Source organism: Setaria italica, chromosome VII (assembly GCF_000263155.2).
Source record: "Setaria italica strain Yugu1 chromosome VII, Setaria_italica_v2.0, whole genome shotgun sequence".
Classification (NCBI taxonomy): Eukaryota; Viridiplantae; Streptophyta; class Magnoliopsida; order Poales; family Poaceae; genus Setaria; species Setaria italica.
The window spans coordinates 35860827-35884218 of record NC_028456.1 but is presented as its reverse complement, the minus strand read 5'-3'; the positions used below and the strand labels follow the sequence as shown (position 1 = coordinate 35884218).

Genomic DNA, 23392 nt, shown 5'->3' with positions numbered 1-23392 from the left:
GCCACCGATACCGTCTCAACATGCAGCCCAGCCCACCAGTTGGTTTCGTTTACCAGTTTTGCTTTTTTCACCCAGCCTGCTCCGTCACTCCTGGCCCGGCCCGACACCATACAAGCTTCCTTCAATTCCAAATATTCCTGCGCTTCGTGACCCAACCCGGCCCTACGCCCCGTCCCACGCGCGTGACATCTACCCTCAGCACCCAAGTGACATCCCGAACCTCTGAAGGGTGAGCTCCTCAGCTCTATCTCTGTGGTGGCCACCACGGGCTCTCGTTATGAAACAGAATCGGCCATAATGCTTAGGCCAATTCCAATGGAAGAGTCCTGGCTGGATCATGGGCCGACGTACAGGGGCTAGAAGCAATAAGCATGGGCCGGCCGTGCTACAAGCTTGATGCATCTGCTGGCTGCTCGATCGATCCTCTAGCTAGTGTGACTAGTACGTAGTGGCGCGTCGTGGTCATGGACGACGATGCCTCTCTCCCAGCTCGTCGTCTTCCTCCTCTTCCTCTCTGATGGGATCCACTTGCATCTATCTGTCATCTCCTAATAATTACTAGCTGGTGTACTGATGCCAGTACTAGTGTACTGTACAATTACAGACCCTCTCCTCCGATCCGATGTCCTGATCGATGTGTCCTGCTGCTGCTGCAATCCCATCATCAGCAATGATGAGCCTCCATGCCATGGCCATACCACCATGCACGGCCTGCTGATAGAGAGCTGCTGCTAGGATAGATCCATGGAGGATCTCCGCCTACTATATATCCCAGGGGAGAATTGAATTGAAGAAGCTTAGCCGCTGCCAGGCGACACCGCCGCCTCCTCGGAATTGAATTGAAGAAGCTGCAGCAGCTACCTTTGCTGTTGATTTGATAATTGAACAGCAACGGGTCATCAACCAATTCAATTCAATGGCTTCCAAAGGTATGTACTACGTATGCTTTTGTTGCATGCATGCATAATAATAATGGAAGTTAAATCATCTATAATTAAAATTAGTTAGTAATTAGATCATATCCATATATAGCATAGCATTATCCATCCCCCTTCCCTGGTCACGTGCTGCTTTTTCTGCTGTATAGGAGTATTTCCCTTTTCCCAGATTATTTAAATAAATAAATACAAGCCTTTACTACTACCTGCTTTTATTCTGATTGGTCCACCAAATTCTTCCTTATCCGATGCCATGGTCCAATGGATATGTGCCAATTTAATTTGGACAGCCATCCCATCCCTGTCCAACCGTCCATCGCCATCACCTAGCTCATTTTGCTACCAAGGCATGTTGGAACAAATTAATGAATTCATGTTTACCAACAATTCTTTTCAAATTCCTACTGAGAAAGAAATTTAGGACAAAAATTAATACGACTCTCCTGTTTCCTATATTTTCCATGCAGTACTGTGTATTCGGATAAAAACTCATTTTCAATATTTCCTGCGTTTTGCAAACACATAGGATACATTTTGAGAATTTTGTGTTCTAAAAGACGCTTAAACCGAATTTAGCTACGTAACACATACTCACTGTTACAGGGAGCATCACATGTATAAAGGTCGGCTCCAAACTCACTACTACATACGTACATGCAGAAGCTGCCCGGATCCAATTCCACGCCTTTAACTTTTTTTTTCCTGATCCGTATCACATGCATGCATCTTTTTTCATCTTTACAAAATATGCCTACCATCCATTTCATCTTATATTTTTCCATGTCGTTCTAGTCCTGCCGTTACGGAAACGATATTTGAAATTTCCTGTTTCTTATTTGTACTACCTGTTAGTGTTTAGCCGTTAGAGAATTTTTTGCTTCTTTTAAGAAAGCTAACGATTACTAAACCAGTGAGCAATAAAATATTTAATAAGCACTAAAATAACTTAAGGTCCTTGGGAAAAAAGGACCCCAAATCCCACGTGGCACCATTTCCTGACAAGGAAACACGATCAAAGGTGGTGGGGAGGTGGTTCATTTGACGTAAAGGCTGGTACATTGCTATAAGCTAACAGTCTCGTAGCCGTAGGTCATCTCATATAAATGTCACATATGATTTTTGCTAATGCGGAGGAAAGAGAGGGAGGAGGGAGAAGGAGGTCATTGTTTCGCGAAACAACCGACTTATATGCTAGATTTTTTAAAACTATAAGATCAGTATCCTAATATTGTATGAGTTGGGGTTGCCATGCAACTAACATTATTACTTTATTTCATTCACAAATCAAGGGAGATGATTTTACAACGAGACCAAAGAAAAAAACTATTGCAGTGGTTGTCTAAGAAAAAAATTACGTGTTGTCAACGGAGGATTACCTCAAAACAACTAAAAACAAATTATTGTAGTGGTTATCTGATAGGTTGTCTGAAAATTACGTGTCAGTGGAGGAGGAGACAGCGTCAGTGCAGCTGTCTTAAGTTTGGGATCCGGTGAACAAGCAGAGTATTTTCCTTAATTTTAGCAAGTTTTGCGTGGACTGAAGAAGCGAGTGATGACGTGGCTAACTGATGCAGGACTTCCGCGCGACTCCCGTGGGTCCCTCGAGGTCTTCAATCCCAACGCCGCCTCCGCCTCCGCCGCCGCTTCCATCCGGCCGGCGAAGCCCACCTCCCCATTCCTCCTGCCGCCCCCAGCGGCGGATGATGCTGCTGCCGTGGGCCGGGCCGCGCAGAGGGCCGCCGAGTGGGGCCTCGTCCTCCAGACCGACGACCACACCGGCCGCCCCCAGGGCGTCACCGCCCGACCCTCCGGCGGCTCTGCTTCTGCTAGTACCCGCACCAGCGACTCCCTCGACGGCATCCCCAGGACCCTCCCCCGGGTTTCGGAGGAGCTCCGCGCCGCTCTCTCCGCCTTCCAGCAGACCTTCGTGGTGTCGGACGCCACCCGCCCCGACCACCCCATCCTTTACGCCAGCGCCGGATTCTTCAACATGACCGGCTACTCATCCAACGAGGTCGTCGGAAGGAACTGGTCCGTCTTCTCCTCTTCTTCTTCTTCGCCTCCCGCTCCTGCATTAATTTCCCTTCCCATTATTATTATTGTTATTATTATCAATTAGGAGGAGTAATTAATAAGGAAACTGCATCTGCATACAGCCGCTTCCTTCAGGGCTCCGGGACGGACCCTGCAGAGATCGCAAAGATCAGGCACGCGCTCGCAGCTGGCTCAAACTACTGCGGCCGTGTTCTCAACTACAAGAAGGACGGCACGCCATTCTGGAACCTCTTGACCGTTGCCCCCATCAAGGATGAGGATGGCAGGGTCCTCAAGTTCATCGGGTCAGCGCTTTCTCATCATATCATTATCAATTATTATGCCACTTCATCATCCAGCAGTACTCCAATGTACCCTTGACTGTATTGGAGGAAAAAAAATCATCTTCTCACTCTAACGTCACCATATCACAGGATGCAAGTGGAAGTGAGTAAGTACACTGAAGGGACCAAGGATACAGCAGTTCGCCCGAATGGATTGCCAGAATCACTAATCAAATATGATGGTACTACTACTAGTAAATTTGTTAGTTGACATTTCCAAATTTAAGTTTTTTCCATACCAGCTGTAAGTCTATGTATGTATCTTTCACAAATTCAAGTTGCTATCAAGCTGAATGAAAAAGAATAATAATATTCACTGCAGCAAGACAGAAGGATCAGGCCCGCAGCTCTGTCTCTGAGCTTCTTCTTGCCCTCAAGAATCCACGCTCCTTGTCAGAATCAAGAAATAGCACCTTTAAAAGAAAATCGCAGGAATCAGAAGGTGTGTTTTCAACCCAAGTTCCTGGCAAGAGAAGCTCTGAAAGTGGATCTCGCCGCAACTCTCAAAGTGGAATCAGAAGCTCTCTGCAGAAAATTAGTGAAGTGCCTGAAGGAGGGAATAAAACTAGAAAATCTGGCTTGCGTTCATTTATGGGGTATGATAACAAATAACTCATATGACATAGTCACACTGTCACAGCATTTGATTTCATAGTTTCCTTGTGTTCCTTGCATTTGTTCACATTTAATTTTTCTGTGCAGTTTTCTTGGTATGGGCCATGGAAATGTAGAGAAGAACATGCTGAAACCAAGAGATGATCCGCTAGTTGACAGTGATGACGAAAGACCTGAAAGCTTTGATGACGATTTCAGGAGGAAAGAAATGAGAAGGGGTATAGACTTGGCTACTACACTTGAACGTATTGAAAAGAATTTTGTCATCACCGATCCGAGGTTACCTGATAATCCAATTGTAAGACAACAACTCGGATCTCTTCTGCTGCTGACACCATTCTTCTTTCTATTGACATATATATCAACTTCCCATCAAACTATATCCATTGTTTGGTCCATGTTACAGATATTTGCGTCGGATAGCTTTTTGCAATTGACAGAGTATAGCCGTGAAGAAATATTGGGAAGAAACTGCAGGTAAATGATGACCTTTCAACTGTTTAGAAACTACATATTAGGAAGTAAGGAGGCCTGTATGCTACCTCCCTTCCCCTTGTAATTTTTCATGCACTGTTTAATCATAGTTAGGCACAGTGGCAAAATCTCCAAACTGTTGTTTGTTCTGCATTTGTAGTGGCTAATGAATGCATTGACCTATATTTCTCTTGCAGGTTTCTTCAAGGACCTGAAACTGACCGTGGGACAGTAAAGAAAATAAGAGATGCCATAGATAACCAAACAGAGGTCACCGTTCAGTTAATAAATTATACAAAGAGCGGTGTGTAAGATCATGATGCAATTTATGTTCATTCCCAAATATATTTTTTATATGGTTATGAGTTCAACTAAATTTGCATGTGTTTATTTATCACTTGAACAGGCAAAAAATTCTGGAACCTCTTTCACTTGCAACCAATGCGTGATCAGAAGGTACTACAATGTGGGCCATGGGGATACTTTCCTCCAGATTTTTGTTTGCAACTTTTTCACTTGAGATTTGAGATGTATCATATTTGATTGTTGAACAGGGTGATGTTCAGTACTTCATTGGGGTTCAGTTAGATGGAACTGAACGTGTTCGAGATGCTGCTGCAAAAGATGGCGCCATGCTGGTTTGTATCTACTTTACTTAAGACTAGCATATCTGTACTCACTATTGAGAGCAATTGTGATTGCGTGAGATAATAGATTGATTAGGTTAAACAAGGGTACAAGTATATATAGGCAACCCTAAGATCGGTTTATAGAATCAGATGAACAGATCTCAAGGATTTGGTGCCTATCCTAATCAACAGGAGGACCCGGACTCGTGATACCATGAGAGCAATTGTGATTGCGTGAGATAATAGATTGATTAGGTTAAACAAGGGTACAAGTATATATAGGCAACCCTGAGATCGGTTTATAGAATCAGAACAGATCTCAGGGATACGGTGCCTATCCTAATCAACAGGCCATGGCAAGGAGACGGCCTTAGCCCAGGCGTGACAACGCCTATGGGCCTACATGCACACAGCACATACATATATTTAACAGCTATCACAAGTACCAGGAAAAGGAAAAAATGATGAAAATATCAGCTATATCCGCGGTAGCTAATATGTTATCAAAGCAAGCCTTCTGTAGTGCGTGCTTGCAATATTTATTAAGCATTTAGCACCATCTAGCATCTATTAAGTATTTAGATATCTTAAACCCTGGTGGTCAACACTGGTACTAGTAAACTTGTGGTATTATGACATCCCAAAATGTTCATAGTTGGCATCCTTTAGGTCAGTTAATTCATGTTCTGGTGACTTCCCTCGCTCCTTAAATGTCCTGCCTTTTGTTTTAGTTTGTAGAAAATAATTTTCACCACTAAATTTTGGGTACCTTAATTTCTAAATTTCCTTGTCCAAAAGCATAGTTGTCTTATACATTAACCTGAATTGTTCATTTACCAGATTAAGAACACTGCAGACAATATTGACGAGGCTGCAAAGGAACTTCCTGATGCTAATTTGGTCAGACTAAATAAATACTCATTTTGTTAATAAAACTAAGTATGGTTGGGCACTTCTAAAGGCATTTTATGGTCATATTAGAGACCGGAGGATCTATGGGCTAATCACTCAAAACCAGTCTTGCCGAAACCACATATGAAGGATACTGCATCATGGAGGGCCATCCAAAAGGTATGCTATACGCCTATACATATAGCTACTTTCTTGCCATTTGTAAGGCTACTGGATGAAAGGGAACAGTCATAGAGACACTTGAGAGAGGTACTGGCATGCATTCTGCTGTAGAATTTAGTAGTCTCTGCAGTATATATGCCTAATCAAAAGATCATTGGAGTACGCACACCATTTTTGAAATCTCCCAGATGGATCCTGCTATTATTTCTTGTAGGTTCTTGAGAGTGGTGAAAGCATTGATTTGAAACATTTCAGGCCAGTAAAACCTTTAGGATCTGGTGACACTGGCAGGTAAGTATTTCTTTATTTTGGTTTCAGTAATATTAAAACAGTTTCCTAGTTATGGTTTTAAACAGTACACATGTGCATTATTTTTGAATTGCAGTGTCCACTTGGTTGAGTTGCTTGGCACAGGTGAATACTTTGCCATGAAAGCTATGGATAAAAGTGTGATGCTTAACCGAAACAAGGTAGGAGTAACAAATTTCATCACACATGAATTTTGTTACTGCTATCTTTAATTGTTGCTTTGCTTCATGTATCTGTCTCTCTAATACCTCTAGGTCCATAGAGCTACCGCTGAACGACAAATCCTTGATATGTTGGACCACCCATTCCTTCCCACATTGTATGCATCATTTCAGGTTCGTTGCAGAAATAAATTGTCTAGTATGCTATCATGATACTCGACTTGTTAATATTTATCCTCCTCGCCTTTATTCTGCTTTTGTGGATGATATTCTGATTTCTAGCATCTCAATATTGCCATATATATGTTGCAGACCAAGACACATATATGTCTTATTACCGACTACTACTCTGGTGGGGAACTTTTTATGCTCCTTGATAGGCAACCTATGAAGGTTCTAAAGGAAGATGCAGTCAGGTGAACATGGTCTTTGAAACTGTTTCTTTCGCTTAGATTTTGTGGCTCTGGCTCTTAATTTGGTGGTTGTTACAGTAGGAGACAAGAAGCATTGCTTGATATACTGCTCCATGATTGTTGCAGGTTCTATGCTGCAGAAGTGGTAACAGCACTTGAATACCTGCATTGCCAAGGTAGCCATATACACCATACCAATTATATATGAAATTCTCTCCGAATATTCCGAATAGTGGTGGATAATAGCACGTCTGTCAGCATGGATCAGTATTCCATAACCATACTTGCATCTGCTTATGTCTTTCGTGGCCAACAGTAATTATTTGCCCACCTCCCAAATGCATGTTTTGGGTAAGGAATTAACCATTCATGAAAGTGATGGGCTTCCTTAGCGGACAGGAAGTGTGTGTGTGTGTTGGGGGGGGGGGCGGGGGGGGGGGGGGGGGGGGGGGGGCTGAGATGTTTACATTTTGTAATTGTCTATGGCCCATGCCACGCTTCTTATTCTTTCTCCCCTCAGGTATAATCTACCGAGACTTAAAGCCGGAGAACATTTTACTTAATAGAGACGGGCACATGTCCCTGACAGACTTTGATTTGTCATGCTTGACATCCTGTCAACCACAGGTAATATATATAACTTGATTATCAATACATCTAACAGGACAGTGGAGCGCCATGCCGCCATTGTTTTAACTTGTCAATCTCTTTTTTTGTTAGTAGCAGTTGCTAACTACTCCTGTTGCTTGATATGACAGGTGTTCCTTTCAGAAGAGAGCGATAAGAAGAAAAGGAGGAGGAAGAGCAGGGGTTCTCCCATATTCTTCGCTGAACCAATGCGAGCATCGAATTCGTTTGTTGGTACAGAGGAGTACATTGCACCTGTATGTATATTTCGTTAATTTTCATTCTGGCTGGCATTTCATGTCTGTATTTTTTTATGGGTGATAGTGGGTCATCATCAGCTGGTGTACATGTTGCAGGAGATCATTACTGGAGCCGGTCATACAAGTGCTGTGGATTGGTGGGCGCTAGGTAGCCAATCTCATCTCTTTTTTTTAGATTATGGAAAAGTTCCAGCCTCCGCATTCACGAACTGAAAGCGTACGGCTGATGATTACAAAACAAAACATGTGCTTGACAATGCTGAGCATACTTGTTGGTATCATCAGGGATCCTTCTGTATGAGATGCTGTATGGCTACACACCCTTCAGAGGGAAGACGAGGCAGAGGACCTTTGCCAACATCCTGCACAAGGACATGAGGTTTCCAGCGAGTGTGGAGGTGAGCCTGGCTGGGAGGCAGCTCATGTACCGGTTGCTGCACCGGGACCCTGCCAACAGGCTGGGGTCGTACGAGGGCGCCTCGGAGATCAAGCGGCACCCCTTCTTCCGCGGCATCAACTGGGCTCTCGTCCGTGCCGCCGCGCCCCCCAAGCTCGCTCAGGTGGAGGTGGAGGCTCCTCCTCTGCAACTGCAAGAGACAGCTGCTGCTGCTGATGCTCTCACTGATATGTTCTGAAAGGCTGATGAATGAAATGAAGCTAGTAGTGCGTCATGTCAGTATTGTGTCACTAAGTAAGTAGATTACCAAATAAGTATGGTAAGTTGGCACAAAGAAATCAATTGAGTTATATTGATGGTCAACTTGACTATGTTGTTGTTGGGCAGGAGTAGGAAGTCTGCTAATGTAATGTGATGTGATGCTCCAACCATTGGGAAGGAACAAGATACTCATAGAATAGATGCTTGCTTACAGGAGGAAACCAACCCCATACGTTGCTACTCCGTAGCTACTACTCCTGCCTGCTCCCTCCGTTATTAAATATATAACGTCATTGATTTTTTACTCCAGCTTTGACCAACAATATCTATTAAACAAGTTACAACATCCATTAAACAAGTTAGTTAATTAAAGTAAAATGTGTATCATTATATCCACTATTAGATGTATTTTAGATTTAACCGGTAGGTTTATCTATTTGCAAAAATATTTGTAGAAAAGATGAATAATCAAATAAATGAAAAAAATCAATGGCATTTTAAGAATGAATTATTTGACCACGATGAAGTATAGGCCGGCACTTTTATATGGAACCAACTACCCACCCACCTACCATCTTGGGCTGGAATGCTGGATTGGGCTGGGCTTTAAAAGGAAGAAGAGGAAGGAAGGAAGAAGAAGAGGGAGGAAGGAAGAAGAAGAAGAGTAGAGTAGAGAAGCCAAGCCAAGCCAAGGGTACCGAACCGACGACATGGCGCCGCCGTCCCGGTTGCTTCCGGCGACCTTGCAGATTCTCCGCCGCCGCTGCGCCTCCCGCTTCTCCACCGCCTCCTCCATTGTCTCCCCGCCGTCCAAGGCCGTTCTCTACGACGAGCACGGCGCCCCCGACCAGGTGCTCCGGGTGGCGGACGTGCCGCCCGTCCACCTCGGCGACCGCGACGTCTGCGTCCGGATGCTGGCCGCCCCCATCAACCCCTCCGACATCAACCGCATCGAGGGCGTCTACCCCATCAGGCCGCCGCTCCCAGGCGCCGTCGGGGGTTGCGAGGGGGTGGGGCAGGTCCACGCCCTCGGCCCCGCCGTCACCGCCCCGCTCTCCCCAGGCGATTGGGTCATTCCATCCCCGTCCTCATTCGGTAACGAGACCCACCCCTCTTCCTTCCTTCTTCTCCCTGTCTCGTCCCGCTTCGGGAACCTTCTTATGCCTTGATGATCAACTGAAATTTGGCAGGGACATGGCAGACGTACATCGTCAAGAACGAGAGCATGTGGCACAAGGTCCGCAGCGACGTGCCCATGGAATACGCGGCCACCGTCACCGTCAACCCCTTGACCGCGCTCAGGATGCTCCGAGACTTTGTGCAACTCAATCCTGGTGCCAACTTTTGCTACTTGCTAGTACTTCCTTCCCTTGTCAGTTGGCACACCACTCCCCCACAATGCTCATGGGCTCATGGCCTTCAATCTCCACTGTCAGGTGATGCCATTGTCCAGAATGGCGCTACCAGCATTGTCGGCCAGTGCGTGATTCAGCTCGCCAAGGTACATGGAATTCACACCATCAACATTATAAGGGACAGGTTACTCTCCTTTCTTCCCCAAAATAATTGGGATCAAGGATTATGTTGCTGTCTTGGCTTTCTACATGATTGTGGCAATTTTCTTATATATATGCTTCCCTCTTGAGGTGTTCACTTCCTTACTTTATTAAGTAATCTGTATCTGAATTGATGCAGGCCTGGCTCAGAGGAAGCAAAAGGTAAGCTCAAACAACTTGGCGCAGATGAGGTGTTCACGGAATCTCAGCTAGACATGAAGAATCTCAAGAGCCTGCTGGTACTGCTTCACTACTTGCCTTTTCAAATCACTCATCATCCTTGACCTTGACAACTACTAGTATTTGCTTCACAAAAATCTGTGCGCGGCCTGGTAAAAATTGAAATTATTTGCTTTAGACAACTGAAAAAGTGAAAACGGACTATTTGCCAAACTTAAGAAGGTTAGGATCTGAGGTTGACAAATGCAGTTTGGATTAATTTATGCAAGCCCAAGCTCAAATGCAGTGACAACCATGAGTTCCTTCTCTTTTTTTGGCTGCTTGTGCTATTACTGCCTGTTACCGGCATACGGCTTCCAGTTCATTCCTCTATAAGAATTAGGTTTGCTTAGAGTTTGAACCAAGCCCTTATCTATTTAAATGTTTTGTTTTGTGTGATGTTAGGGTGCTTTGCCGGAACCTGCATTAGGATTTAACTGTGTCGGAGGAAATGCTGCTTCTCTGGTACTCAAGTTTTTGAGGTAACGTGTTGAATTTGACAAAGTTAGAATTTTTATTTCATGCCATAGCCACAATCCCTTGTTCTTTAGGCAAGGAGGCACCATGGTGACATATGGCGGAATGTCCAAGCGACCTGTCACTGCTCCTACATCATATTTCATTTTTAAGGTCTGTACATCAAACCCGGCTTGTGAATCTTGTGCTTCCCAGTTTTGCACTACATAATACCATTAGGCCATTATAAATTCTTTAGTGCAATAGTAAAGTCCCTAGTTTATGTGAGCAATGTCTCTGCATCAAAATTGTCACACCTGGATAACGGCACTATCTCTCAGTAGATGAGAATGAAAAGAATTGTGAGCATGTTAAGACAACGAAACTATTTGATAGATGATTTCTCCCAGGATGGTTGTATTGATTTCTGATTTTTTATATGGTATACTGCTCCCCTTACGTCTCGGATACTTAACACGACACGATGCTTTGAAAGGATATTTCCATGCGAGGGTTCTGGCTACAGAAGTGGATGAACTCAGATAAGGCGGAGGATTGCAGAACGATGATCGACTACCTCTTGGGCCTGGTGCACGAAGGCAAACTCAAATACGAGTATGTGATGCCATTCTTCTACTCTTATTGGATTGCAGTTGATCTTTTTGACATGCTCTCTCTCATCTGGAGGAGGCATAATAAAGATAGAAATGATTGATATTCTGGAACATTAATTTGCGTGCAGGATGGAGTCGATTCCATTCAGTGAGTTCAGCTTGGCTCTGGAGAAGGCCCTGGGCAAACATGGAAGCCAGCCAAAGCAAGTTGTGAGGTTCTGAGATGAAAGATGAGTGTTGTCAAGTGTTTTAGGCAGAGCGACTTGGAGTTGTATGTACTCTGGACACAGCAGCTTAGCTAGATTTCTGTGCGATCGAGTTCATCTTGCAATGAAATACCAGTTGTACACCCAGGTTGATGTCACAATCTAACCGGACGAGTTTGTTTTATTTTTCTTTCCTTTTCATTTTCTTGTATCTTTCCAGTCTGGAACGTATCTTTTTTAATATAATCGGCAGGAGAGAACTTATCTTTTTTAATATAATCGGCAGCTCTCGTTCGTTTAAAAAAAATATTTTCCTTCTACGCCATGTGCTTTTTAAGTGGATGGTTAATATATTCGTATTTAATACTCTATTAATCTTTTTGTACCAAGTTTATTTTTCATTATCACTGCGTATACCATAATTAGCTAGACATATGAGAACGAAGCATTGCATGTATGGTTAGGAGAGCTACCTGTGTGCATGTACTCCCTCCGTTCTTGTTCTTATACCATTTGACTTTTTACTCCAATTTTAACCACCAATATCTATTGAAAGATATTGAACAAGTTAGTTTAACTAAAGTGAAATGTGTATCATTATGTCTATTCTCAAATTTACTTTAGATTTAATTTGTAGGTTTATCTATTTGCAAAAATATTTGTAGAAAAAAATAAATAGTCGGTGTCAATATATTTAAGAAGGGGGGAGTATATTAACATCTACGTGGTGCATTGCATGCTTTAGAGGAAAAAAAAACTAAACGTACAATTTGTAGCCGATCATCTATAACGACACCATTGAGCAATATTATATACTATTACAATACAAAGAAGCAATATTATATACTATTACAATACAAAGAATATAAATAAATAATCTACATTTACTATTAAACAAGAAAATGCCGTCCATTAAATGGGTGACTGATCGTATGAAAAAAATAATTCCGGCTACCCAATCAATTAGTTTTTTTTCAAGAGTCGAGAGGAGAAAAGCAGACAAAGGCGCCTTAAGGGCCCACCTGTCATCCTTTTGGCTTGTATCCCCCAACCTTCTGGTCTGCTGCTGCTGCTGTGTTCATCTTCGATCTCCATTCCCCGTCTCCCCTCCCTCTGGTCGGTCTGGGAGCAAGAGAGGAGACGAGAGGCTGCCTGCTCGTGCTCGAGCTCCGCCACCCCCTCCAACCACACCCGGCAGGCAGGGATGGACGACTACGCGCGGGAGATGATGGAGCTCAAGACGCTCGTCACCCGCACCCTCGAGAAGAAGGGCGTCCTCGCCAAGATTAGGGTTCGTTCGTCCTTCCCCATTTCCCCCGTCCCTTCCTTGATCCGCTGCCACGGATCTAGCTTGCCCTCCCCCTCCGCTTTGGGGATCTACGCCTCCGCTTCCGCGATTTCGTTCCCAAAATCCGCACACCCTTTTTTTTCTTACTTTCCAAATTCTAGTGTGCACATTTTGAGCGCCTTGACGCTGCTGGTTGGGAATGCTCGCACATTGCTGAAGAAAAATTTCGTCGCTTAATATTCTGTTGGTCCAGTTGGCAAATCCAGTTAGGAGGAAATGTGTCATGTTACTAGGAAACTTCTTTTTTCTGGCTCCTCTGTTGTGACGACTGCGCCCACATTACTCCATGGTGGTGGGTTTGATTCTAATGGTGCGATGTCAGCAAATCTTGGTTTCCAGCTGTAGGCAATTACAGTTCCTCTAGAAGTTTGAAAAGAACAAACTTTCAGTTTTCTCATGAAAACCTCAAATTATTTGGTGTTTATTCAGTTAATAAATATATGTCATGCATAGAGAAATATGATTACTGATGAAAAAAGTTGTTATATGTTGAAGCACATTGTGCTTAATCAAATCCACATATTTTTCACTAGTTTCCTCATGGTATTCCTTGCTGGGTGACTAGGCTGAGCTAAGAGCAAGTGTGTTTGAGGCCATAGAAGAGGAGGATCGGGTGATAGAGAATGAAGATGGTGGGAATTCTGCTTTGCTTGGTAGCTGCAATGACCGGGCTAAGCAACTGCATGCTTCACCTTCAGGTTTGCACTTCACATGTGCTGGTTGATCAGTTGTTTCAAATTTGTCTGTTACTCAGAAGCCGCAGCGTATCTCCGATGCTGCTATGCTTATGCAACTTTATTTTCTATCATATACAGACCTCTAGAAACTTGTACTACTGTTCTCAAACATTCCACAAGGATAAAGGTTGATATTCTGCAGCATGATAATCCATTTGCTGCTGGAAATTCTGACATTTTTTGAAATATCGTAATTTTAGCTAGCAATTTAAGACTATACCTGAAAGATGCATATTTTGTTTCTCTTGATTGATGGCTAGTGTGGGTCTTTGGTTTTGAATGCTTCTGTATCGGTGTTAGTTCAAAGAAGCATGCCCATGACTAGTTTATGTTGTTTTTAGTCTCATCACAGATATCTCAAGTGTTTAAAGTTGTCACGCTAGCCTAAGATGATCTTAAGTACTTAATGGATAAAGTTTAGCCTTGTGTTTTGCAAGCTGCCCGTAACATGGAATGGTTTTACATTCTAGAATTTCTTTTGCTTGCAGGTAGGTTATTAACAGCACTTGTATGCGAATACTTGGAGTGGGCGCAACTAAGTCACACAATGAAAGTTTACTTGCCAGAATGTAACCTGGTAAGTAGTGACCATTCTTGTCATATTTTGTTTGTGCATTTCGGAAATCAACATCCACTAATGTTTCCTGTTTCATTTGTTAATCAGCCCAAGGACTTCTGGAAGAATGAACTGAAGGACTTCTCTAACAAAAGTGGAGCTGAAGGGAGCAGGAGTGCTGAAAGCGGTCCAATGCTTTTAGATGTTCTCGAAGGTTATCTGAAATATGAGGTTTATCTCTCACACGATCATTAACATATAGTGGAATCTAGAATCATTTTATATCCTTAAGTTTCCCAGTATAGAAAAAAAGGAAAAAACTAATGTACTCAGGATTTCTTCTTAGAAAACCATATGGTTCTTTATGCATCCTCCTATGCATTATGTTCGGTATCAAGGAAGGTTGTGACATTTATGATACCCATCAAAGTGTTGCCTTAAACAAAAAATAGGTGTTGTGAGTCTGGATTCTCAACTTATGTCGATACGCATAATCAAGATCAAACACAATCTTCACTATTTAAGTTTGCTAGAAACAAAAGGTGATGCATTCAGAGAATGTAGACAATCGGTGGCGGATCCAGGACCCAGGCTGCCCGGGCTGCAGCCTGGGTCCAAGGCTAGAAAAACAATGGAGATTATAGAAAAATTATACACATAATAGAGGTGCAAAACACTTGATCTTGTATTAAGCTTGGATCAGCCCCCTCCTAGCCAATACCTGGGTCTGCCCCCGTAGACAATGATTCTTAGCATAATCAGAATGGGTGGAAATTGATCTATTCTTTTTGAGTTCAGTCAGTTATGTTACAATGCATGTCATTCATTATCTTTACAATGAATTATCATTACCGTCGTACTGAGATCTGTTTACCTGTGATTTGTTGATTTCAGCATATATCTGTTGATCTATGAACTCCAGTTCATTATGTATACGATTATTTTTTTTAAAAAAAATCAGCTTAGGTTTGCACTGTCCTTGAGCAATTAAAGCTGTTTTGTATACTTTCACTGTTAGTAGCAATAACGTCTTTGCAATTGACCTCCAAATATAGTCAAAGTTTAGCTTAAAATTTATGGTTTTCCGCGGCATGCTTTGGTTGTCTAAATATGTTCTATCTGTCAGAATTTATCTCAAACAAGGATGGGTGGTAGGAGGATGATGAGTTCAGAGTCTGAACTTTCACTAAATGCTGAACATCGGAACTTGAGGAGGCCACCATCATCGTCAGTTGGGAGCCTGCCTCCTATGGGGAGGTAAGCATGATGCCATACTGTTGTGCCGCTGTACTTATGCGTCAGTTATTTGTTTTGGCATTAGATGTGAGGGTAACATTTTACTTTGAATTTGCCAGGCCAGTCTCATCATCGCAGACATCAGGTTTGTGACCTGATATGTAATTCGTTAAATTTTTCATATATGGTTGTATTGTTGTGAATTCTGAAACGGGTGCCCTTCGTACCTATGTTCAGACCGCCGAGGGGGTTCTTCAGCTTCGAACACGAGAAAAGATGAGTATAATTGGAGATATGACCCAGAAGATATATCTGAAGAGGTGCTGCGGACATCGACTGCTCTAGAAAACATTCAGTTAGACCGGAAATCTAGGAATCTGCCGACATCTTGGAGGTAAGTGGGATTGATTGATTGATTGCTCCTCAGTTATAATGTATGTCCAATGCAATTACTTTAGGTGGAGAATGCCATGCGATGATATCGTGTTATGTGCTTTTGCAGGCATTCGGGGGATGCTGCTGAGTAACAAACAATGAAGGCTTTGGAGTCGGTTGGTTGGTCGTGTAATTTGTACCATTCGTTTGCAGTGCTTGGAGTGTGAGTGAGATCGCTACTGTTAGAGAGATGATGCTTGACTGGTTATGGTTCTCTTGTAACAAACAAAACAAATGTTGCTGCTTAATTAAGGGTTGATTAGATTATTACTATTCATTGATGCCTACCTGCGCCTGGCTGTAGGTGTTGGTAGATATTAGTGCTCCTGGCTGCAAAATTAAGGGGAAAAAGATTAAGGCATACATGCATGCAGTGATATTGTATGCTGACGTGTTGTGACAATGTCTTGCGCTGCTTTAGTTATCATTATATTAAGAAGAAGAAAAGGTGAATTTTGGTTGATGATGATATCCCTATACTCTATTAGCTGTGCCTACTCTATTAGCTGTGCCTAAAAGGCCCTCTAATTTAGTCTAGTCTAGCAAATTTAAGGATCGGGTTTAATAAAAGTCGAATCATAAATTTATATGATTTTGAACTAGGGTTAAGTTGGATTGTCAATGAGTCACGAGGACCATGATCCATTACCACCCACTATGCCTCGTCTTCCCTCCCTGCAGCGGAGGTATAATATTTCGTTTCCACAAATAACCATTTGACATCAAAAACAAAGACTAGCAACCTACTAATTTCATGATTGACAGCCAAAACTTCTCCTTGATTTCCTCCTTCCTTGCTACCTAAACATAATAAATCCTTGCACATTTCATCTCTCCAGCTCCATACCATTACATACATATACAGGGGGTGTGGATTTCATCTGAGACCTGGGCGCATCAGCAACTCGTCCAAGTCCAGGTTGTTGTTGGCGGACGAGGAATCAGCCATGGACATGGACCTGTTGCTGTTGGACAGGAGCAGCTGCTGCTGGATTTGGACAGAGTGCTGGGGTCCCCGCTCGATGGCAATGGCGTCCTGGATCTCCTTGAGCACCTCCGAGATGGGTGGCCTCTGTGCACCCTTGGGCTTCACACACATTATTGCCACCTCCGCGATCTTCCACACCGACTGCAGGTCATAGCCTCTATCCATAGATTGATCAATGATGGCATGGATGTTGCCGCTCTCGATGTGCGATCGAGCCTGCCAAGTTCATTCATTTTCATTTTGTTTTTTGGTTCATTCATCGATCAACAGCAATTCACTAGCAGAACAGGAAACCAAAAGTTGTTGTTCTCTTCTTACCCACGCAACAATGTTACGGCAGTTGAGCCCAAAGTTGTCATTTGAGATTGGCTCGTGGCCTGAGATGAGCTCCAGCAAAATCACACCAAAGCTGTAGATGTCGCTCTTCTCTGTCAGCTGCTGCGAGATATAGTACCTATCCGAAACACAACATAAATAAAAAGGTTTTTAGACACAATGCTAGAGAACCATACAGAATGGAGGTTCTGTTCTTCTCAGTCAGATAGCTTGGCCTTACTCTGGATCCAGGTATCCCACTGTTCCTCGAACTATGCTTGACACATGAGACCCATCCACTGCAGGTTTTGATAGCCCAAAGTCCGCAACTTTAGCTCTCATGTTCTTGTCAAGGAGAATGTTGCTGCTCTTGAGGTCTCTATGGATAATTGTTGGGGAGCATCCTGTGTGGAGATACTCTATACCTGGTTTTTTTTTTTTTGCCATTTCACATTCAGAAAACATGGCGGCTAATTGTTCATATTCAATGTACAAGAGGGAATTGCAAGACATAGCAGAGCACATACCTTTTGCAGCATCTTCTGCAATCTCAAGACGCTTCAGCCAGCTAGTTATTTTTTCATCAGCAGTACCTGAGGAAACACCACCAAAATATTACACTCATCTGTATATCTTTTCACTATGGGTTCAGCCATCTAACACTCCATGTTGCTGCAGAGGTTGTTCACTGAATAATAATCGCAATTGAGAGCAAAACTAGAGATATCTGACATACAACAAAACCTTGTCTTTCATTAAGGAGAACCTGATCTAACTACATGTTTGAGCTCAGTTAATTAAGTAATTTCCTAAAGATGTAAAATCAGCAGCACAAGGACGCGAGGCAGGTATAAAACACCAACCAATCTTCTGTCATGCCTAAACGCTAGGATGCGAGACAAAGATCTTCGTAGCAGCAGTGCTAGTATGCGTACACGAGACAAAGATCTCGCACGCAGTGGCAATGGCTAAACAGGGATTGAGAGCCTAAACATAATAGGCTAACTACTCGATTTTACCTTCAAGTTACATATTCGGCGATCCCCCAGCAACCAATCTACTACCTCAGGATACCCCTCGGTAGGTTGTCAGGTATAAAACACCGACACAAGGAACATTCCTTTGATTAAATTAGAATAGAAACATTTAGCTTGCAAAAGAATAACTATCCACCTACTGACAGTTTAATCCTACAATGTAGATTTACCAGCAGTTGGAAGTGGACTTACCACGAAGGTGCTCTTTCAGTGTCCCATTATGCATGAACTCGTACACTAGTATGTTCTTGCCATCTTGCTGACTGTAACCAAGGAATGTAACCAGGTGTCTATGATGTATTCTGGAAAGCAATGTGACCTGAAATGAGATGTTAGCCAGATAACTAATCAATTAATCACAGCAACCATGCAGAAGAAAAATCAAGTATGAAAAAAAAATGGTGCATGCAATCCTGTCATTATGCAACTATTCAGTTGACAGACACAGGAAAATGAAAGGGATGCAGACAAATATATATGCAAGAGCACTTCAAATTCCATATTCAGGCTGCCAGTAATTGCACGTAGCATAAAAATATATACAAGTGTTATCTCTGGTTAATTTTAGAATAAAGTGAGGCTATAAGTTATGCAACTGCCTCTAGCATCTCAGGATTCGTTTTCCCAAGCACCTGTAGAAGACACCAAATAAGGCTAGTATGGGAACAGACCTCATTCAAGAATTCTCGGATGCCTTGATAAGAGTCATTTGTGAGAAGTTTGACTGCAATTTCTCTCCCATCAGCCAACTTTCCATAGTATACTATGCCAAACCCTCCAGAGCCAATTCTTCTCTCAAACTTGTCAGTAGCATCTTCAATTTCAGATAAAGAAAATCTGTGTGCTGATTCTGTAGCTACTTCACTAAAATATGAGCCAAGTTTTTTTGCTGGTGCTGCAATAACAACTGTGTCTGGAGATGGCAAAAGAGTGTGTCAATTGAGCCCTAGCATAATATTAGATGTGTCAACTGAGCTGAAGAGTGTGTACCTTCATGATGTTTCTTCTTTCTCCTACTTGTAAAGAAATAACATCCAATAGCAGCACCCAGTAACACAATGGCCCCAATCACCACGCATATAATAACTATGGTGTGGCTAATACCACTGTTTACGATGTGAAGGCCACTGTTGCCTGAGAAGCTGCAGGCATATAGCAAATTAGAACAGATGGGAGTCATGCGACCATCCAAAGAACGACAGAGCTATTTGATCTACATATGTAAGAATTTTGGTGCCACTAAAGAGTGAAGGTTCTCAAGCCACAACCACAATAGTGCTTAAAAGCATGATCTGAAATAAATAATCTGCTTGAAAGAAAGTGAAACTAACTTCAAAATAATGCTTCTCTTGAAAAGTGATTTTGGAACCTGTCCAGACAGCTTGTTGTTTTGGATATACCTGCAAAAGATTTAGTTCATAAGAGGGGTCCTTTTCCATAAAGACCCTTGAACAAATATAGTTGCATGAAAAAAAATACAAAATCACTATCATCAACAGTCGTTTGAGTTTCTTGAGCAGGGAAAAAATCAGAAATGAACATAAATAAAGGTAAAATAGAAAGGAAATGAAATTGAAGAAATACTGTACTATGATCTTCAAAGTATAGTACAGATTAAGACAAGGTGGACAAAAGAATTTAACTTACAGTTCTTTCAAATTAGGTAGGTCTCCCAAAGAAGGCGGCAATTCACCAGTCAACTGATTGTTCTCAAGGTGACTGGAATGAAGAAAAGTGCCATATATTAGTAGATCATTTCGGAATAACATGTTATTAAAATAACTGGAAACTCACATATACTGCAAATTATGGCATTCGCTGAAATCAGGAATTTGGCCAGAAAATGAATTTCCATCAAGCCTTCTGCATTAACAGAAATAAGTAGATCAGACAATAGATGCCAAATACTTGGACAGGATAAAGTATTCAGTCCTTACAGCTCAAGCAGCCCTGATAGCTTTGTCAGTTCCACTGGGATACTTCCTGTAATGTTCTTCCCAGACAATGTGCTGCAAGGAAAAAAAAATCTCAGGTGTCACATACTATTTCATTGAGGTAGACAAATAATGAAGGCGGAATGATATGCCAGTTATCATACATTGAGAATACCCTTGGAGCATCTTCTGAACTGCATTGCACCCAGGACCATGATGCTGGTAAGCACGGATCGCCACCCTCTTGTGCCCAACCTGCTTGTGAATACCGTGATACCATGCTGGCCATGATATTTGCTGTCAATGATACATGCACCAATTTAATCAAACACTGGATTGTATTGTACAATGGTGAAACACAAGGAATTGTTGTAGCTAGGGAAAAAGAAAAGGTAGCTGAAACACGGACAATTGCTTACCATCTTGAGATCCCATAGTAATTTGGACATATTTGTATATCTCCAAGGCATTCAAAATAGGCCCCTTTGAAGAATCATCCGTCTTCTTGAACCCGAAGGAGAAAACAAACGGAAGTGACAAATTCGTGTAGCCCGGTTCATACAAACGGTATTTGCCCTGAGCATTCTCCTCCACGTCAACAGTTGGTTTACTGAGTGCTGGCATGCCAGGGACATCTAACTTAAATTTTCTCGTTTCATTTGGTGCCAAATCTTCAATTTCTGCAAAATATGATACTCCCCATGCATTTGCTGGGAAACCTTCCAAATCAAGGCGGTAGTTCAAGGACCCATCTTGGCCAACTACTGCTGTTTGCATGACCTTTTCAGGTGGTTCTTCATTGGTACCGACAAATACGGGCTTTGTAGTTGATATTCTTTCAGTCCCCGGAGCAACATCAACAAGGTAATTTGCTCTCCTCACAGAATCAGATTCCCAGATTCTATCAAACGGGTCATCAGGGTATCTGTGGAAGAAGAAAAAGAGCGCTCTTCAGTCAACTGTTTTAATGAAACAAAATGTAGTTGTTTGTGAAAGGCATATAAGCATGGTGTTGTTTTTTTAGTACCTGACAGAATCATTGCTTTCGGCTCCAAAATTTATCCTTGCAGACAGCGCAAGAAAGAAGCGTGTCTCATCAGTGGTGTAGTAGAGTGAACCGTTGAATTGGCGGAGTTCGAGAGTGGAGATGAAGGGCTGTCCTGTGCTGGCATTGGAGAGGCAGACGCTGAGCGTGGGAGCAGCAGCCAGGATAGTTGCTTCCTCAACGACGGGGGTGGTAGCGTCATCGATGACAATGGTGGACCAGGGAGACGCTCCTAGGGAGATGTCGAACTTTGGGTAGACATTGCTATTGTCGAAGTTACCATAGAGGAAAGTGGCTCTGACGAGGTAGCGCGTCCTGTTCCTGACGTTCATGGTGTAGCAGTACTTCCTGTTGTCTGCTGGGAAATAGCGCACGGTAGTGAACTGCTGGCTCCGCAGGCCATTCTGGACCAGCAATTGTGCTGCCTGGCCACCGGAGACGAAGGAAGCATCGGAGGTCCACTGGATCCCGATGGCATCTGTGTGATCACGAGCTCCCCCACAGTCCAAGCTAATGAAACCTGCAGCGCGGCGCAGGATGGAAATGGACAAGTTTAGATGTATAATCAGGGCAAGCTGCGGGGCAAATCAAGCAGGGAATCACTGTGGCCATGCCGCTTCCTGCGATTTCGCAAATCTCCTCATCCATGGCAGGAAAAAGGTGGCGGCGGCGCGGCCGTGAACAAAAAACGGAATCTTTGGAGATGAGAATGGGGCTCGCTCACCAGGCTGCGCAGCGGACGGCGGCGCAAGGAGCTGGAAGTGGAAGAAGAGGAGGAGAGCGGCGGCGGTGAAGGAGGAAGCCATACAGGCAACCGCACGGGGATGGGGCTCCCCTTCCCCGCCCCAAAGCAGCGAGCGCTTCTTCCCTTTCCCTTCCCCAGAGCCAGAGGCCTGAGGATCTATCGCCTGCCTCTGCCTGAGGAGTTTGGATTCCACCTGCTCACTCCACTTGTACTCGGAAAAAGAAATGGACAAGACGAACAGGAGGAAGGAGATGAAATCCAGCTTTTCTACTGCTCCATCTTCATTAGTAAGCTCGTCTTTAACAACTAATAAAGTGGTCGATTAGGACATGCTGTAATAAATAAATAAAAAGAATCCAGAGTTCCAGAGGGGAGACGACGACTGCTGCCTGAAGAAGACGACCGGACGGGGTGGCGGGTGGGATTCCGTGCGAAATGCAGCTCCAGATGGCAAATCAGATCGTCGAATCTAATCAAATTGTTGTTGCCAACCATTCCAACAGCTGCCCTTATCAAATTTGGTTTGAAACAAATTCTTCAATCTCTATTTGCAAGCCATGAATGGAATGGGACCCAGATGCTTTTTGCTGCCCACAGGCTCCTGGACATGATCAAATGGCCTGACAGACGCATCAGCAGGTATCCATGCATCATTGCACCTGCATCTGCATGCCTTTATTTGCGTCAAAAAGCAAGTGAAGTGACCGATCCTTTTATATCGGAATGGAAAATCGCAAACCCTGCCTCTGATGCTGTGTTATGCGTTAACAATATAATCAATCAATGGCATATGCCTGGCAGCATGCGCACTTGTGCATGTTGGTAATGATTGACTAGTGTTCCTCCTTTCAAGCTAAGACTACGTACTACTGGCTTTGCTTGCTATGAAGGATAAGAAAAAGATAAGAGGAGCCACATCCATCCAAATGTCCCCATCACTTCTACTTCTTTTAAGCATAACGTGTGTTGATGCTAAAGAACTACATTGCAAAAGTTGATAATACTCATCATGTGCGCGTGCATATGTTGGGGTGTGTGTCCTTTCCATGGGCCACTTTTCCTAGCGCATTTTGGAAGCCTGCTATGTTGGGGTGGCCGGCCCGACCCATGTTGTCCGCGCAGAAACACGCCAAGAGCGAGAGGAATCAAAAAGAAAAAAGAAACACAACACACCCAAACGTGCGGAGGTGGATCGATTGAGCAGTATAGATGTCTTGCCGCCAATGCCCTTGGAGGACGATCGATTGAGCAGTATAGACAACAGTATTTACCGCTTTCATCGTGCTCTGCACGCTACCCACCACCGATTGGTTTCGGTGCTCGACGACACCTTTTTGCCGCGGCATGCGCGGTGTTGTGAGCTCATGTCGCATTCCGAGCTCCATGCAGTAGACGTTGAAGTTGTTGGCGGTGAACTCTCCCCCTCGAT

The 23392-nt window shown here is 43.3% G+C and overlaps 4 protein-coding genes across 5 annotated transcripts; 3 read left to right on the top strand and 1 right to left on the bottom strand.

Moving 5' to 3' along the window:
- Nucleotides 1-459: 459 nt before the first annotated feature.
- Nucleotides 460-8790, top strand: LOC101780476 (phototropin-1A). Of its 2 annotated transcripts, XR_002678405.1 has the most exons (22): nucleotides 460-929; nucleotides 2513-2969; nucleotides 3095-3277; nucleotides 3407-3498; nucleotides 3639-3912; nucleotides 4019-4229; nucleotides 4338-4408; nucleotides 4603-4709; nucleotides 4812-4861; nucleotides 4960-5043; nucleotides 5875-5934; nucleotides 6016-6105; nucleotides 6323-6399; nucleotides 6494-6578; nucleotides 6672-6752; nucleotides 6891-6994; nucleotides 7118-7167; nucleotides 7512-7618; nucleotides 7750-7875; nucleotides 7975-8026; nucleotides 8164-8569; nucleotides 8663-8790. XR_002678405.1 is itself a non-coding variant. In XM_004977597.3 (21 exons), exons 1-21 carry the CDS (start codon nucleotides 917-919, stop codon nucleotides 8511-8513), a joined length of 2724 nt encoding a protein of 907 aa, XP_004977654.1. In that variant the 5' UTR covers nucleotides 460-916; the 3' UTR covers nucleotides 8514-8790. The 2 variants fall into 2 exon arrangements, 1 of the variants encoding a protein (XP_004977654.1); XM_004977597.3 differs by having other exon boundaries at nucleotides 8164-8790.
- A 167-nt stretch (nucleotides 8791-8957) lies between these two features.
- On the top strand, nucleotides 8958-11866 carry LOC101781160 (enoyl-[acyl-carrier-protein] reductase, mitochondrial). Its single transcript, XM_004977598.3, has 8 exons — nucleotides 8958-9631; nucleotides 9727-9870; nucleotides 9973-10075; nucleotides 10232-10331; nucleotides 10717-10793; nucleotides 10863-10941; nucleotides 11264-11382; nucleotides 11510-11866. The coding sequence occupies exons 1-8, from the start codon at nucleotides 9247-9249 to the stop codon at nucleotides 11601-11603; spliced, it is 1101 nt and encodes a 366-aa protein (XP_004977655.1). The 5' UTR covers nucleotides 8958-9246; the 3' UTR covers nucleotides 11604-11866.
- Nucleotides 11867-12637: 771 nt separating this feature from the next.
- Nucleotides 12638-16302, top strand: LOC101780076 (protein TONNEAU 1a). The gene is made up of 8 exons (XM_004977595.3): nucleotides 12638-12878; nucleotides 13501-13633; nucleotides 14161-14249; nucleotides 14337-14459; nucleotides 15355-15485; nucleotides 15584-15609; nucleotides 15702-15858; nucleotides 15967-16302. Exons 1-8 carry the CDS (start codon nucleotides 12792-12794, stop codon nucleotides 15989-15991), a joined length of 771 nt encoding a protein of 256 aa, XP_004977652.1. The 5' UTR covers nucleotides 12638-12791; the 3' UTR covers nucleotides 15992-16302.
- Nucleotides 16303-16509: 207 nt separating this feature from the next.
- Nucleotides 16510-22443, bottom strand: LOC101779674 (probable LRR receptor-like serine/threonine-protein kinase At1g67720). The gene is made up of 15 exons (XM_004977594.4): nucleotides 21943-22443; nucleotides 21201-21738; nucleotides 20593-21098; nucleotides 20338-20470; nucleotides 20177-20248; nucleotides 20034-20102; nucleotides 19887-19958; nucleotides 19571-19639; nucleotides 19230-19381; nucleotides 18911-19152; nucleotides 18432-18558; nucleotides 17730-17795; nucleotides 17444-17627; nucleotides 17206-17341; nucleotides 16510-17103 (listed from the first exon to the last, which is right to left on the bottom strand). The coding sequence occupies exons 1-15, from the start codon at nucleotides 22022-22024 to the stop codon at nucleotides 16777-16779; spliced, it is 2775 nt and encodes a 924-aa protein (XP_004977651.1). The 5' UTR covers nucleotides 22025-22443; the 3' UTR covers nucleotides 16510-16776.
- Between the last annotated feature and the right edge of the window lie 949 nt (nucleotides 22444-23392).